Source organism: Drosophila grimshawi, unplaced genomic scaffold (assembly GCF_018153295.1).
Source record: "Drosophila grimshawi isolate 15287-2541.00 unplaced genomic scaffold, ASM1815329v1 contig_1377, whole genome shotgun sequence".
In the NCBI taxonomy this organism is placed as follows: Eukaryota; Metazoa; Arthropoda; class Insecta; order Diptera; family Drosophilidae; genus Drosophila; species Drosophila grimshawi.
In genome coordinates, this window is record NW_025062900.1 from 10776976 (window position 1) to 10793671 (window position 16696).

The 16696-nt window shown below is 38.0% G+C and overlaps 1 protein-coding gene across 3 annotated transcripts in view; it reads left to right on the plus strand.

Moving 5' to 3' along the window:
• LOC6562344 (dual 3',5'-cyclic-AMP and -GMP phosphodiesterase 11) overlaps nt 1-16696 on the plus strand; it is a 48962-nt gene that overhangs the window by 20485 nt on the left and 11781 nt on the right. Inside the window, exons 1-2 of one of the 3 annotated variants that reach the window (XM_001988489.3) lie at nt 12148-12512; nt 15676-16174. In XM_001988489.3, the coding sequence (XP_001988525.2) occupies nt 12362-12512; nt 15676-16174 (650 nt within the window). In that variant the 5' untranslated portion in view covers nt 12148-12361. Of the gene's footprint in view, nt 1-12147; nt 12513-15675; nt 16175-16696 lie in introns of those variants that run through there. The other 2 variants (XM_032735723.2, XM_032735722.2) reach the window with 2 other exon arrangements.

Genomic DNA, 16696 nt, shown 5'->3' on the forward strand with positions numbered 1-16696 from the left:
ACTTATACAAATTAAATTACTATGCAGATAAAACACAAAATAATAAAAAAAATTTTAAATAAAATAAAAGTGGCAAAAACTCGCCAAAAAAAAAGTTTTTTAATTTAAATTGTTATAGTTTTGTGACTTTGTTGCACTTTGTGGAATAGCCAGCTAAAATAAACACAATGTATGTGTATGTGTGTGTATGAGTAAGTGTGTGTGAATGTTTTTGATTAGATTTTCACACATTTCGCATATGGCTAAAATATGTTGCGCATTATTTTGAAATATTCGCTTAGCGCTGATTATTAAGTAAGAGAGCTCTGATCGAGAGAGCTAGACTAAGAAATACCCTGATGATACATAGCGTTTATCAAAGTTAATAAATACCCTAAAATAAATACATAGCTTCTATCGATTTTTATCAATATTATGTAGGAGTTATCGATAAAATTAGATGTGGTATTCGAGAAGTTGAATCCCAAATTAGACGCCTCTAGCTTTTTTAGTCTAGAGTACATACGGACAGATAACCTCGACTATTGATATTGATTGAGAATATATACTTTAAGGGGTCTGAGATGCTTCCTTGTGCCTGTTACTTTTGCACAACTTTATAAATATGTATGCATTTCGAAATTAATGTCTGAAAATACTTTAAGACGGAAATTGCTGAGAAATTCTTTACTCAGGGTATTTCTACTCATTTTCATCATTCATTGCTTTGGAATTTGAAATAATAAATACTTTCATAATTCTAATTTGACGCAAAAATTTCCACTGGGCGTATGAGTAATTTTGCTTTGGTAAAATGTTTATTATTTATTTGCGTGCTTTTTTTTTAAACAAAAATTCTTTGAACTGCTTGAACGCATTTGTGACAGATTTTTATTGACAGGTTTGCTTTTCTTCAGGGTTTTTCTATTTTCCTTCTTGGTGTATTTTGTTGTATTTGATTGCCATTTGCTTGAGTTTTGCTTGAGTTGATTGCACGCCTCAATGCAAAGGACTTGGGGCAAAATGTCAAGTCAGGTGGTCAAGGTTGATGGCTGACTGAAATTTTGTTGAGGTTGCGGCACTCATTCAAGGAAAACTCAAGGCAAATGTGACAGTTGTTAATGAATGATTTAAATAATTGATGTGAACACATTTAGAAAGGGTTAGGCAAGGGTGTAATTAAGTTTGGCATATGTTACACGCAAAGGCAGAAGGAAGTTAAGTATATATACATATATTCTTGAGCTGAATCAAGAGTACCTCAAAAACTAATAGAACTTTATGCTTTACAATTCTCCTGTTTCGCGAATTTCATTTTCCCATCACAATAAAGACCACAATTTTAAGGATAAGGCATTCTAAATTGTTTGTTAATTTTAGACTTTATTCTTTTAAGATCTTGAAAGATTGATGATACTTAAAGATTAATCTGACGACATTAAAATTGTGCAGCAAGGCAAAAACAACGCAATTTGTCTGTCTATTAAAATGAATGAATTCGACAACAGCAAATTGCACATAGCTCAATTTATTTGCATGAAAGTCTCCTTTATATAATTTATTGATAATTGCAAATTGGTTAACGGATTAAAAAATTGCATGTAAAATGCAAATCGGTTTCATATGCATTTTAAATGATCAAATGCATTCTCGCAATATTCGCAATTAACGTGACATATTAATTAAAATCTTTAACAGTCAGTCAGACTGTCGCCCGATATGCCGCTTGTGTGTGTGTGTGGGTTTGTGTGTGTGCGCGGGTGTACGAAGATTGCTGTAGGGAGTGTGTGCGCAATCAGCCGATTAATTGAACTGCACCCAGCGCAGAACTCACAAACACTCATTCACACTCACTCCCACTACGCATTCACTATCCGCTTACAAGTCAATTACATGAAGATGTAAGCAGGGCATTTGAAAAGTGGAAGTTTGTCTGACTTTACAGACGTATATATAGTCTATAGAAAACTGTTGAATATTTGTGAGGCAGGCCTGGAAAATAAATTGAAAATTTATAAAATTTTATTTATTTACTTGATTTTTAGAAAATATTTGCAAAGAACTCGTATTATTTAAAAAAAATAAAACACTCCACCAAATTAAATACAAATAAAACGGATAAATTAATTTAAAAATGACAAATTTAAAACTATAAAGTTAAATGTGAACATCTTCTATTTGATATCTTTGTACTGCAACTAACATACCCTCTCTGCCATGTTAGTGTATACAATGTAAAGTAGTTCAGCTGGAAAGGTCTCTCTGTTTGGGGCGTCATTGTACTCGTGCACAAGAGTATTGTTGTGGGTGTGGCACTCTTGACGGGCAGCAGCCATTCACAGAAATTGCAGCGCTCGTCCGCACTCGAGGCTGGCGTCACTTTGTAGTTGCTGTTGTTGTTGTGCCTGTAACTGGACAATTATAGAGAAGAAGTGCAGAAGCAAGCAAATCGACTTGCAACTGCCACAATAACAACATGAGCTCGCTCGTATCATTTTCTTGTTATTGTCTTAGTGTTCAAAGCGCGAACGCGGTCCATTGAACGACTGAATGACTGAATGAATGAATGAATGAGTACGCAAAACAAATGACACGATAATCAAATAGCAGCAGCAGCAGCAACAACAAAAACAACAACAACAGCTAACGACTCTCGCACTCTCTGTTATTACGCTTACAAACTTGCGTAGTCCCCACTCCTTCACACCCCGCCATTTGACCCACCCGTCTCAGCCAAGACTTGACTATTTTTATTTTAACTGTTGCTCTTGCAAATGGCTAACTAAGGCTATCATGAAGTTGTAGATATCTGCAAATTACTTGAACAATAGAAAGAAATGAGTTGCTGTATGGGTAGACGAGCTATCGATAAATATCGATTAATTATCTATTTTACATGATGCCAAAGGCAACCCATTTATATATATTTTTTTCTTTTTCATTACGCATGTATGTAAGGCGCTGCGTATAGGGTATGTGCGCATCATGCACTCCCGACTAGAGCGCTATTGTTTTATACTTTTTCCTTTTTGCTACGTTTAGTTTTTGTTGATTGTTGTTATTGTTGTTGTTGCTGTTGTTGCTGTTGCTGTGTTTTGTCTCCTCACCCTGGTCAGAGGTTCATTGACTGCTGTTGATTTTAATGGTTGACTTGAACTGAATGCGAATGTGCAAGTGTGTGTGTGTGTGTGTGTGTGTGTGTGAGTGAATTTCTGTGTGAATACTAATACAAAGACGAGTATTTCTTGCTTTTAGCTTGCTTTTAATTGCTCAACTGATGTTGGCTTTAAGTTGTATTTGCTTTAAATTCAACTACAGGTGTGCTTATATACCTGTCTTTCTGTGTATGTGTGTGTGTATATGTGTGTGTGTGCTTCTCTGCTGAAAAGTATGCAAGGCATTTTGCTTGAGGCAAAGTGGCTGCCACTTGTGCAAGCTGAAAAGCCTTTGAATGGCTGCAGCAACAACTGCAGCAGCAGCAGCAGCAGCCTTGAAAGCAACCGACCGCAACACAACCACCCTCTGAACCACCCATTAAACCACCCACCCATCGGTCTACTGGCTGGGTGGCTGGCCTGATTCTTGAACTGCAGCTAAATAAACAACTACTTTATCTTCATTAGTGCGCGTGGAGCTGGCTTTGACGTCATGGCCAAGTGCAAGTCACTGGCGGTCAGCGGTTTTAGCCTTGTTGTCTTGCTGCTAATTTTAGTCCACCCAAAATTAAGACAAACAAGCCAAAAATATTTCCGCGAAATTTGTCAACTAATTGCAGACGATTTCCACGCCAAAAATAAACGAGAAATAACAAAGAAAAGAAAGATAAATATTCTTAAAATTATTTATACCAAATATATATTTTTACTGCTCCATAAACGGGGCTAATCAATTGCTTGGACTTTGTTTCGTATTTACAATTGTTTATTTGATTTTTATAATATGTTGAGCCATTTTCGAAGGGGGTTTCCGGCCAGCTCCCCAATCATAAACACCAGAAGGCTAATTAATAAAAAAATATAATAATATTTCCAATATTTTTTGTTTTGGTTTTATGTGGGCTGATTTATCGAATGTTTTTCTCTAGACTGCCTGCTGGGCGGCTCACGTTCGTGTTCACACGTATTTTTTTATTGTCACATAATTTAATTAATGATTTGTGTATCGAAGTTTACAGTGTTTGCAGCCCGCTCCCCCCAGAAGAATAAAATCAGTTTATATAGCATATCAAAAAATGTTGATAATTATTGTGTATCCCAACTGTGGCAGGAAAGAAAATCGTGGGCGTTGCAATAGTGTCATTAATTATTACTATGCAAAACAGTTTTTAAAATATATATACATTTATTTGCGACTATCATTTATTACTCAATATATTATTATAAATTATTTTTGGGGCCACTGCGACATCAACAGCGAAACAAGCTGCTCCTGTATACCTTAACACTATCCAATCAATTAATCAGCAATTTCCGTTCTTCAAAGTGTAAAAATATATCAAACACGCCACATGATCGATTTATGTTTACTCTGTAAAATGCAGCCAATAAATTATAATGTCATATACAAAGAAAAGAAAAGAAAATATCAACTGATAAGCTTCACATTAAATTGGGCCAGTCAATTCAATTTAATTCAATTCCCGACCTATAGCCGGTAAAGATTCAGATCAAGCAAATACTCGAATTTAATATACCTATTTAATGGCCGCAGCTGACAATAATTTTGCCGCAGTATTAATCATAGGAGCAAGTCGCCGCAAGAACAACAGATTGAAAATATTAGATAATATACCCAAGCACAGGGCTATGCTTAATGTGATTTTGGGCATGCGACACAGCTGTTGCCATCTCTCCCATCCTCCTTTCTAAACGAAGTACCCACTTCTCATGCGATTGCACACACACACATAAAATTGTTTAATCAAAATCTTAAATGTGCCATTTAAATTCTTGGCAATAGCCGAATGCTTTTTCCTGCCGCCCTATTCCAGTCTCCTTTCCCTAGGGACCAATTCAATAGCAGCAGAGTGGAGTCAGTCGTGAAGCGATGGACAAACAAACTAATTTTGCTGCCGACATGTTTCAGGATGTTGTCAAAGCTCTCTTCCTGTGGCTACGACCAAGTCAAAACTGTTGAGTGGGCGCAATCAGCCAGTGCCACGCCCCCCTCTCAACTGGATGTTGACCTCAACGTCGCCACACAGTGTGTTTGTCCGTTTGTCAGTCGAGGCACGTTTGTCATTGGTAATTTTGAGCATGTCATAATAATAACTCAGAACGCAATACAACAAAATGTGAGCAGACTTTGGAGCTACTTATGTAACTCGGATGCTCCCCCTTCCCTCTCTTGGCGCTGATGCTGATGCACACTGCAATTATTAAATTAGAAAAAATTATTTCGCATGTGATTAATTTCGTGTGAGATTAAATATAAAAGGGGAGCGCGTAATTTTGCTTTTTGAAGTATTCTTCATACTTTATGCGACTTACGTATATGTATTTACTTGCACAGCAAGTATTATATTTAAATTGTGTAGTGCTTTTTTCTTTGTTCATACCCTGTAGACTTGTGTACGGCTACAAAGGGAAGTTGGTCTCAGAGGCTACAGATTTTTATATGCTGATAATAATTAGTATTGTAGCCTATCTCTAATGCCGGAAAGAGTTCTGCACGAGTGAGTATGACGATAAACTAATTTAATTCTTAAAAATATAAATTAATTGAGTTCCCTGCTTAAACAGCTTTTGCTGAACAAGGTCAAGCTGTTGCGATACAGAAAATTAAATAAAAACAGCCCACAATTATATATAAATATTTGACAGGCGAATTGAAATTGCTCGATAAACAAATATGTACGCATGGTCTACATTATTTTAAAAGAGGTATTCCCGCAGTCAATCTTAATCATCTCATTTCTCACTTGTTTCTTGCTTCCTTTGGTGTCCAACAAAGCGTGGCAACAGGAGACGGGCTAACTGGAAGCTCAAGGCACTGGTGTAAACGAACAGCGAGCGGTGGGGCAAGAGCAGCAAATAAGTTTATGCGACAAAAAGATTTATGTTAAGAAAACTAGCTGGCAACGCCTTAGCGCCATTTGTCGCTTCTTGCTTTTCGCTTCTGCTATGCTTAAGGCTCTTTTGCTGCAAGCATAAAATTTCAATATTTCTTCATCTACGGGGAGCAGCTCGAGTAAAATTGAAAATCTTACTCAAGTTGCCTCGGCTGACAGCGCGTCGAGGCACCATTTTCTCGGGTTGTGTATTAAATTGGAAACGTGATAGGCGGCCAGAGTCAGGGGAGTGCAGGCAAACTGAATTGTTGAAGAAAGTTTTTGTGTTTAAAAACCGCAAAATGCCAACGAAATTGCTTAAAAATTGTTTATTTCCAAATAATTGCAAAAAATATATGAAATAATAGAAAATAACCGAATTGATTGCGCATACGGCGCGTGGCATACACTTTAACGATTGTGTATATGTGTGTGTGTGTAGGATCGAGAGGGGAGTGGACACACTCTCACCCCTCCATAAGCATTGAATACTACAAACCATTAAAATAGGCTATAATTAAAGTCGTTTCGCATGGAAACAGCAATTAGATTTTTGTTTCTTATGCGAAATTACTTATTCGCAGTGTGTGTATATGGTGTGTGTGTGCGTGTGTGAGAGTATGTGTGTGCGACAAATGCGGTCATTTAAAAAAGTAATCGAAAGTGGAGAAATACAATTTGGAAGGTCTCTTCTAGGAATATATAAACGCTGGGCATTAATCTCTGCTTGATGGCTTAATAAATCTCATTTTAATAAAGTTGTGTGTTCTGAGATTTTGCAGTTTATTTGAAGGGTTTTTAATAGTTAGACAAACTATCTTTATGAGTTATTTATGTTTTTGAAAGCCGATATATAATTCTTTTTGTTTCTTAATTCCAAATGCATTTAAGTAGTTATTTTTAAATTTTATTAATGGTAGATAATTTATTTTTATGGCATGCATTTTATTTCTTTAGGTAGCCGGTTGAGTTTCTGTTTTCAAGGCAATGCTTCCACCTAATATTTTTTATGAGATTTTCCGTGTGTGTTGCTTAGCATTTCCTTTATGTGAAGTAGCGTTTTGATAGCCAGACATAACAGTTTGGCTAACAGTTTGCAGTGACCTTCAATAATAGCACTTAACTAGCCGGCACTAAACACAAATGCATATAAAAACATATTTAAATAGCCAGTGGCATAACAATAAAAATGACTACATAAATTCAGACATATAGAGTATAGAGTATATATATGTCTATATATGTGGATATATATTCATGTTTTGATAGTTAGATGTCAAAGCCATCCGGCATTAGCCCCACTTACAGTCGCCAGCAGTCGCAAACAGACACGCGCCCTGTTCTCTCACACTATAGTTTTGTCATCCGTCTGTCCGGCTGTCAGCCTGTCCGTTTATCTGTTTTGTGTTTTTATGAACATCATAAAGCTGTAGTTGCCACACCCCGCCCCCTCTGTTGCGCCCACGTCAACGCAGCTGTACTGTCCATAAAATTGCACATTTAAAGCCAAATTGCAAATGGTCAGCAAAATGTGTTTTTGTTCGCTGTAAATTCCACGTACAATTTTCAATGCACGAAATGATAACTTTAAAAATGATGACATATGTGCCCAGGCGAGAGAGATGGAAAAACAGGTAGAGAGAGACAGAGAGTAAAAGAGAGAGACAGCTGCTCTTGTGGCATCGTCTGCTGATACATTGATAAGCGGCTTTTTATCAAGATGTTTACCCGCTTCTCGGCGTCTGCTTTAATTGTCTGGCTTTTGGCTATTGTTTCCCCCTTTGAGAGCCTTAATATGTTAATGCCATGTATAATACCATGATCACGAAATGTGTCAGCCATTGAATATGTATCGATTAGCCGCAACCAACAATGCGATATAATCATTAAAGTTTAGCACTTTAAATGGGAACTCATCTTAACTTTATGAAACTTTTCAAAGAGGTTTCATCTACTTTTATGGCTTTTTGAATGTAATTTGTTGAAAAGTTTAGACAATATTTTTCATTTCTATAAAGAGCTTTACTGAGACTCTCATCTTAAGGGTCTTTAAAATTCAACACCACATAAATATCATCTTTCTGTGTTTTATTTTGCCTATTGATATTTGCAAGTATTATGTAGCATTGTCATCTGCCAGACAGCAATTTTGTTTGAGTTGTTGGGTATGTGTGTGTGTGGCTTTTGCTTGTTGTGTGATAATAATTGAATGCACGAGCACAGCAAATGTGATAATGAGATTTATTGTTTATTTACACAATTATTATTATTAATATTTAAAGGCAGTAAGCAGCACAATTCGTCGATGCTGTTTAACTGCCTCTCTGTCTGCCAACTGCTGCCAGTTATGTGCTCCACTTTAATAAAATTGCTTCTTCTTTTTTCTTTTTTTCTTTTTGATACCCGCTCACAAATGCTGAAACGCGTGCTTCGGTTTAGTATACTCTTGCATTTTTTAGTATGCTATTTTTTTAATTTATTCACAGCCTCCCGTTAAAATTAACGCAATAGGTGTTTTTTATATCACGCATACGCATCGTTGACTTGGCTGAGAAAAATGTAGAAGCCAAGCGAAAGAAAAAGAAAAGAGAGTCTATCTCTATTTCTCATTCATAGTTGAAGGCTATAACTATAACAAGAGCAGCGCAACAGGTTATTGATCCAACAAATTGAGCATTTCATGCAAAATGCGAAATGGTTAGGTCCTGTAATGTCCTGCGTCCTGCGTTCCACTCCGTCGTCGTCCTACACTAATCGATGCTCAAGTTCGTGACGCGTTTCTCAACGGCGCCTAATGACACTTATGCCCACACCAGTTTTTGCACAGTATCTCTGAGTGTGTGTGTGTGTGTTGGAGTGTGTGTAGACATTGTTGTCTGTTTGCATTGCCACAAAAAAAACAATGAAATGACATGAAATGTAATGAAATGAAATGAATGAATAAAGGAATGAAAAGGTCGACCCCATTGAATGACAGGTACAAGCTATAGTTACTATGTATGCACTGACAAAAATAAAAAACCTAAGAAAAATAATTAATTATTGGTAATAAAGGTAAAAACATTACGTACATTTAGACTTCAGTTAAGGTCTGTGAGACTTTAATGAGAAACAATAAAGTTAAATTACTAACATTTACATATTGTTCAGCTACTAAGTTTGTTTTCTTTGTTTTTCTAAATTAAATTTGTATCCACTTTTTGTTATTGCTGGAAACATTTTTTGCAGTGCTGCATTTGTTATCTGTTAACTTGGCTTTGCTGCTCGCCAAACTGTGGCGTGCGCCATTAATGAACATCGTTTGCTTAGCCAGACACGGACAGGCGGACAGTGCCCGTTACGCCCCTCATCTCCACACTGCCCCACCATTACTTTTACCTATGCTATTGACATAATGTAAGCGAATGCTAACCGACGAACACCTACCCCTTCCCTTATCCCTACCTCCGCCCATTCTCAGTATTTGCTGTGTGTGTGTGTGTGTGTGTGCAACTTTATATATATTTCTGTGAGTGTCTGCGTGACGCTTTTGCGGTTGTCGCCATTGGCATAAAAATAGTTTTTGTGGTTTGCTTTTTTTTTTTGGTTTCAGTTTGTTTGTTGTTGTTGTTGCTGTGGTTGTTGCTGTGGTTAGCCACCGGTTGCTAGGGGTAGATTCGAGTGAATCCGAAGAGAGTACGGGCAGAGAGATACAGGAAAAAATAGATGCAAATCGCTTAAAAGTCGGCGTCTATGAATGCGGTGCGCTGTGTACGGGCAATGTGGCAACAAATTGCAAATTGCTGCAAGTTGTCAGTTGCCAGTTGCTGCTGAGGGAACTCCTCGGTTTTAAATGGTTGACTGCCAACTGCACGACAGATACTAATGAATATTACTTTAGAATATCTCTAATTAAAAAATTCTTGGTTTAATTACATACTCTTCGCCAGAAACTGTAGGAAAAAGTTTCTATCTTGAAAGTGTATTTTGTATGCTCAAACTTTGACTTTGATGGCCTTTGGTTGCTCTGTGGACTGTACGAAATAGTTATCAAGTTGTTGCTTCCTGAAATAGTTCGATGCAAAAACTTTTCATCGCCTGCGGCATTTTTACAGTCGGTTTGGCAGAGCATAACACAAATATTTTATAAATTCTTTAAAGTGTTTATGGCCTTAGCCAAAAGCAAAAAACCAATCTCCATTCGTTAGTGAATTCTCTTACTTTCTATAATATAAATATATATCCTCATATTCAGACTGTTAAACTGTCATTTTCCCGTTACTCTCTGTTTGTTACTAAAAATTCCATCTGTCAAGTGATTTAAATACATTTCCACAATTACATTAAAATCCTTTATGCTTTTATTCTGCTTGTGTCAGCTGACCAAAGGCAATTTCAGCATTTCAAGTGGCAAGTTGCAAATGCAGTAAATCGATGCTCATTGCAACTTAGCAATCAACTTGAGTCAACATCATCAATACCCCAACAATGGCGAAATGATGTTGCTACTGCTTTGTGGCCTGCCACATGCCCAAGTCCCTTCGTTGATAGCTCCATTGTTGTCGACTGCTCCTGCTGCCGTTGCAATGCTGCAGCATTGTAAAATTGGAAATTTTATCATTTCCGCTGTCAAACTATCAGTGAGTAAGAGCAGAAGAACGAGTGGCAACTGCCAACAAGTGATGCAACAGCTGGCAACAGCTGAAATTAAATCAGTGCACTGAAGATCTCTCTTCAGTCACTTCACGGGTGTTGTCAGCCAATGGATGGCGGTTTATTCAATATACCCATTGTCAAACACTCGGCTATTGACTGACAGATTGACGAACTGACTCACTGCTAGCAAGAAGAGTGTCTGGCTGTGTCGGTGTCTGTGTATTTGCTGTTTGTGACTTGTCTATTGTTTCTTTTTTTTCTCTCGCTTTCGCTCTCAATTTTTTTTTTTGTTGGCCTTCATTTACAAACACATTTCGAGTGGCGGCAAACCAAAAACCAAAAACCAAACCAAACCAGATGCTAACCGAACCAAACCGAATTCAGAGCACACAAATTTTCACCTCTGTGCAGTTTTTTCATTACCTGTCGGGCGAGCTTAGGGCATAATTGGGGTTATATGTTTATTTACAGTTGTGGATTTGTTGAAAATCCAATTTTAAAGAAAATTTCATATAATTTTAATATACGACAAACAAATACCAAACTCTTGCAAAAAGTGATTATTGTTTTGTTTGCTGACGTCTAATTAAATGTCACATTCGATATGATTTGTATATTGGTAATTAACAATATAAATCTTAACACAGATCTTATTAAAGTTATTTCAATATCACCATTTTTCTCGATCTTAACCATATGTGTACGATTTTCAGGTTCTTTTGACTGAAAAAGATACAATCCATTACTTTCATGTAAATTACAAGAGTATATAAAACAACAACAGGGTATTTTCACGTCGCATCCTGATCAAGTGCTGCCCTGTTTGCTCTTGGCTTACATGGGTTTGCGCTTGTATTTGGCTGGTTTGGTCCGAGCCATTTGTTGGCACTGTTGATTTTATTTAACTGACATTTCGGTGCTTGCCTACGTGGGTTTTGTTGCATTGTCTGTCTGTCTGTCTGTTTTTCAGCCAGTCACCCAGTCAGTCAGTCGTGTGGCTGCAACCCACACTTTACTCTCTGCCACGTGCCCCACGCCACACCTCCTCCTCCTCCGCCTCCGTCTCCGCAGCGCTTGTTGTAATGGTACCCAAAGCTTTTGTTTGTTCATCAATTGGCGTCTGTCTGCAATGCATTTGGGGTTGCGGCTTAAGTGTTAATTGAATTGCCCCGAGGCCAAAGCCGTAGCTTAAAGCGACAGAATGGAATACGAAAACTGCAGCAGGAAGCGTGTAAAATGAGTTTTATGCAAAATGAAGTGCGAAAAGTTGTTCTAACATTCTCAAAATTGCCAACAGCAGCTGAGAGTGTCGCAAAAGCAAAAGCCACAGCTCAAAACACTTAAACTATAAACTCTAAGCAAACAAAAACACATAATTCAATTAACAATAAAAATAAAAACATAAACAAAATTTATTATGCAAGTGCAACAAATTAATAACAACAACAACGACGACAAACAATACCAAAGTCAACAAAATTCGAAAATAAACATCAAGTTTCTGTTGTCATTTGGCGGCCATTTGGCGGCAACAAAGCCAACAAAATTGAGTCCTCAACTAAGACAACAACAACAAAAGCCAAAATCAGCAATACCAACAACAAATACAATTTTCGCTACGCGGCGGCTTTGCTTAAAGTTGACAAAATTAAATTCATTAAAACGGAGGGTTTAACATTCGCATTGCTTGCGGGCCCCATGGGCCAAGCGGCAAGTATGTGTCGATTTCGTGGTTGTCGCTACAAAAATAAGAACAAAAATAGCAAGCAACAACAGCAACAACAACAACAGCAGCAGCAACAACAACAACAACAAACACCAACGCATAGTCCGCAACAGGAGACAACAGGTGAGAAAAACAAACGAAATAAAACTCATATCAAAGATGACTTTGGCAAAAACTTGCTAGCGACAGTAAAATTTACGACACATAAGCGAGTGCAACATTTTTTCTAGCCCCATCGATCCGCTGTTGCCCACGTGTCACTCGTATAGCGTCTAAAGAGCAGCAAGAGAGGAAAAAAATGGTTCTCTTTTGCACATTTGCCAACTTTCAATTTGCATTTGACTTCAACAAAAAACGAAAACAAAAAATAGAATAACCAACACATAACATGTGTGTATCTGTCGGCAAATCTCATATGCCCTTTAATCTGCACATCAAAGAGAGAGGGTATTCAATTGCAACTGTGAGGCTGTTCCAATCTAGCCGAAGGTTTTTAATTTTAACCAGTTTGAAAGTTGAGCTGACGCATATTTCTCTATTAATTAGAGAGTCAACAAATTTAGCAAAGCGACTTTAATATGTATTTATAATTGTAGATTTTGGAAACAAAAATTAAAAATATGAACTTCAGTTTAATAAAGATTCGACTTTAAGTAGATTAAAGTATATGAAAGATTAACTTTATTGGCTTCTAGATTCTCATACGATATTGTATAGTCTAAAAAATTTGAAACTCACAAAAAAAATCATATCACAAGAAATCCACAATTTCTATAAACTCTAGCATAAATCGAGTATTCTTATGTTCTAAAAAATACCTTCAACTATTCCAAAATGAGTAACATATTTATCCTGTAGTCGTGCAACTCTGATAAAAATGTGCATATGTTTGTTTGCTGTTGCTTTTGCTACCAAAAGTGAAATTCCAAAGCAATCTTGTGTACAAATTTGCCAGAGCAAAGACTCTGGGGCCTGGGGCTGGGATTGGTACTGCAAAACGGGACTGTGAATGTGAATGTGACTGCGACTGTGACTGGGATGGGAGTGGAACTGGAAGTGGAACTGTGACTGTGACTTTGACTGGGATGGATGTCTTACATAAAGCTGACGCTTAATGAAACCGCAGCACAAAGTGCCAATGTTTTTTGCCGTTTCTGTTGCTGGGGGCGTGACGGCGCCCACTCAGCCATGACGCTGTCATTTGACTTTGAGTGGTTGAAAAGTGAGGGGTGGTGGCACTTTGAGTATTGCAGCCAAATGCTTTGCAGCAGCTTAAGCATGTTGCATGTTGTCTGTGCAAGGCAAATGCAGCTTAAAAGATTAAGTGTGGCGTATGACGCTGAAGAGCCAGAAGAGGGCCAGCAGATGGAGTCGGTGCAGGGGAGGGAAGAGGGTGACACATGCATGTAAGTGCTGCACTTGCTCATGTCTGTTTTTCTCTCTCCCCGCTCATATGCCCTGGTTGCTCATAAATTTCTCAGCATTAAGTAGCTGACTTTAAGCTGCTATTTGCAGCTTAAGCTCTCTCACAGAATAGGAAGCCAACAAAAATTGAGAACAACAAAATGGAAAAGGGAAAATATAATACCAAAATGAATGTCATCTGATAAGCTTCAATTTTCAGCAATAATTGTGGACAAAATATCTTTTCGCAGAAAGAAAAAGTAATTTAATATTTCGACTGGAATACTTTCACATAGCAAACTTCGCTAAACTGAAAGTTCAATTTAATACTGTGAAAATGAATTTGGCAACAATTTTGTCTGAATTTTATTACTTTGTTTCTCAGAAGAAATTGCAGAGGTAATACTTGGAAATGGTAGATTAAGTACCAATTTCACTGAAAGTTTGTAAATATTCATGAAATGATTAATGGTTAAAACACCTGCGATATTTTACTCTATTTGAAAAACGGATAATTTTACAGCTGTTGCTTAATCCAAGTTTATTGAAATTTACTTCTCTGGGATAACTGCCTTGTTGCATGCTACAAATTTTGGGGGCTACAATTGAAAAGCCAACCACAAAGGCCAAGCTCATAAATCTAAACCAGAAAGTTGACACAAGAAACAACAGCAATTTGTAAATGCTTCAGTTTGTCAACTTATCCGGCATAGTCAAATTAGCTGTTGACAGGAGCAACTCGTTTTATTTCTGCTTGTGTCAGTGTGTTTGTGTGTGTGTGTGTGTATCTGTCTGTGTGTGTATGCGTCTGTGGATGTGTTGTTTGGCTTATTCGGTTGCTATGCCAAAAAGTAGATAATAAATCAAATTTATACACCCCCTCTCAACCAGAGATGGCGCAACCCCAGCTGTTGAGCTTTCACAATTTGCACTTGGGTTGGCAGACTATAGCGCTGATATCCTTAGATATCCATCACAAGGATACAAGTATTTGTATCTATTTTTAGCACTTAATCAGGCGCACAATTGGCGCCACATGGGGTTGCAATGGTGGATGGCGTTGTGCGCCCCAGGGTGCCCCATATTTCTCGCCAATTGCCAATATTTCCGGTTAATGTGAACTTGACATATGTATATGATTTTAAGCCCTTTAAGGGCCAAGGCAGGCCTACCCTGCCTACCCGTAAAGTGTCTGATGAGCCTGGTGGCTTATTTATGCCCATTACGTATACGCAGCATGTGGCGAGCGACTTAAATGCTCTTAATTGTCGCACTGACATGCGATAGCTGGAACCAAGCAATTTAGCAAAATTTATGTATGTGCACAATTTCTGAAAAGAATATTTTCTCTGCGCTGCTAAAATTATAAATTTAAACAGCAAGCGTGTCAGTGTTTTTTCCACTTTCATGATGATGATGATGATGATGATGCTACAGCTATCCGGATTTGCATACAGTCTGGAGCAAGGGGTGAACCAACACTCACCCCTAGCTTTGGTGGGTTGCGTGTGACGCGTGACTTTTGCAGCGGGCTTAAAGGATATGTTGGCCATTTGCAATGCAAATGTTGTGCAATCGAATTGGAGCGTGCAGATCACATAAAAATGTCGTGGGGACATGCAAGAAAAAAAGCAGAAAAAGTGTGTTTTAAATACCCTAAAAGACAAATTGCAATGCGCTGGTCGAGAGTTCCCTATTGCGACATACCCTTGCGCCAAATAATTGAATAATCCAATTCGAGCAAATTCATTAAAATAAACTCAAACTGAGATGTCAAACAATTTTGATAAGCTTAATGATTTATAGAATCAATCAATACAAATCGGCTGCGTTATGTTATTCATATTAAATTTAATATATTTACCACTTTATTTTTGTGCAGGCCTGCAATTGCGGAGCATTGAGGAGCCGGCGTCGACGCCGCTGCAGTTGGCAGCTCGAATGCCTGCGGAGCAGGGGGGCACAGGGTACGGTATGAGTGAGCATAGTCTGCTCATTGCCACACGCACCGGTGTCCCCCTGCCGCTATCACAGCAACAGCAACAACCCGCCCACTATCACAACTACAACAACAGCAGCACTGGCAGCAGCAGTGTCATCAATTGCAACAGCAACATCAACGGCAACAACGGCAGCAGCAGCAACATCAATGGCAGCAGCAGTGGCTATGTTGCAAGCACAGCAGCCGCTTACCAACAGCAACAGCAGCAGCAGCAACAGCATTCGTACCATCAGCAGCAGCAGCAACAACATCAGGGGTATTCCCATCCCTATCACCAGACAGCATCGCCACATCATAGTCGACCCTATGATCCGGAGCATGCGCGCATGGAGGCATGGCTGGATGAGAATCAGGAGTTTGTACAGGATTATTTCATAAGGTGAGCTATCAACTTTAAGAAAAAAAGTTATTTAATATGATCTCGTTGTCAAGTTAAGATTGAAAATCGAAATTCTATTTAAAATGGAAGCCACAATATTCTGTCATAATTCATGGCATTGCGAATCCACTAAAGTTCTTGTGTAGTAATACATAAATTGAAATATGAATATAAAAATGGGCCAATCAATGTATAGTTTATATATGCTTTCCATACATTCACTGATTCAGTAATGCTTGAATAATGTGTGCACTTCTGGCGACCCTACGCTTTATATGCCCTTTAACCGATCTATTATTTAAATCTATGTAGATGACAACTTTATTATGGCAAATATTATATGAAAATATAAGTCGAAACTTGTGTTGTGTGTCGCTTCTGAAAGGATGTTTTAAATTGCACTGTTGATGCCAATGGCATAGTTTGGGTCATATATTTATGAGAAGCCATGCGGCTGGTGGCCGGCTTTTTCCGTCGTAAACCGGAAATTGGCTTTCGCACATACACACCATAGATACAAGC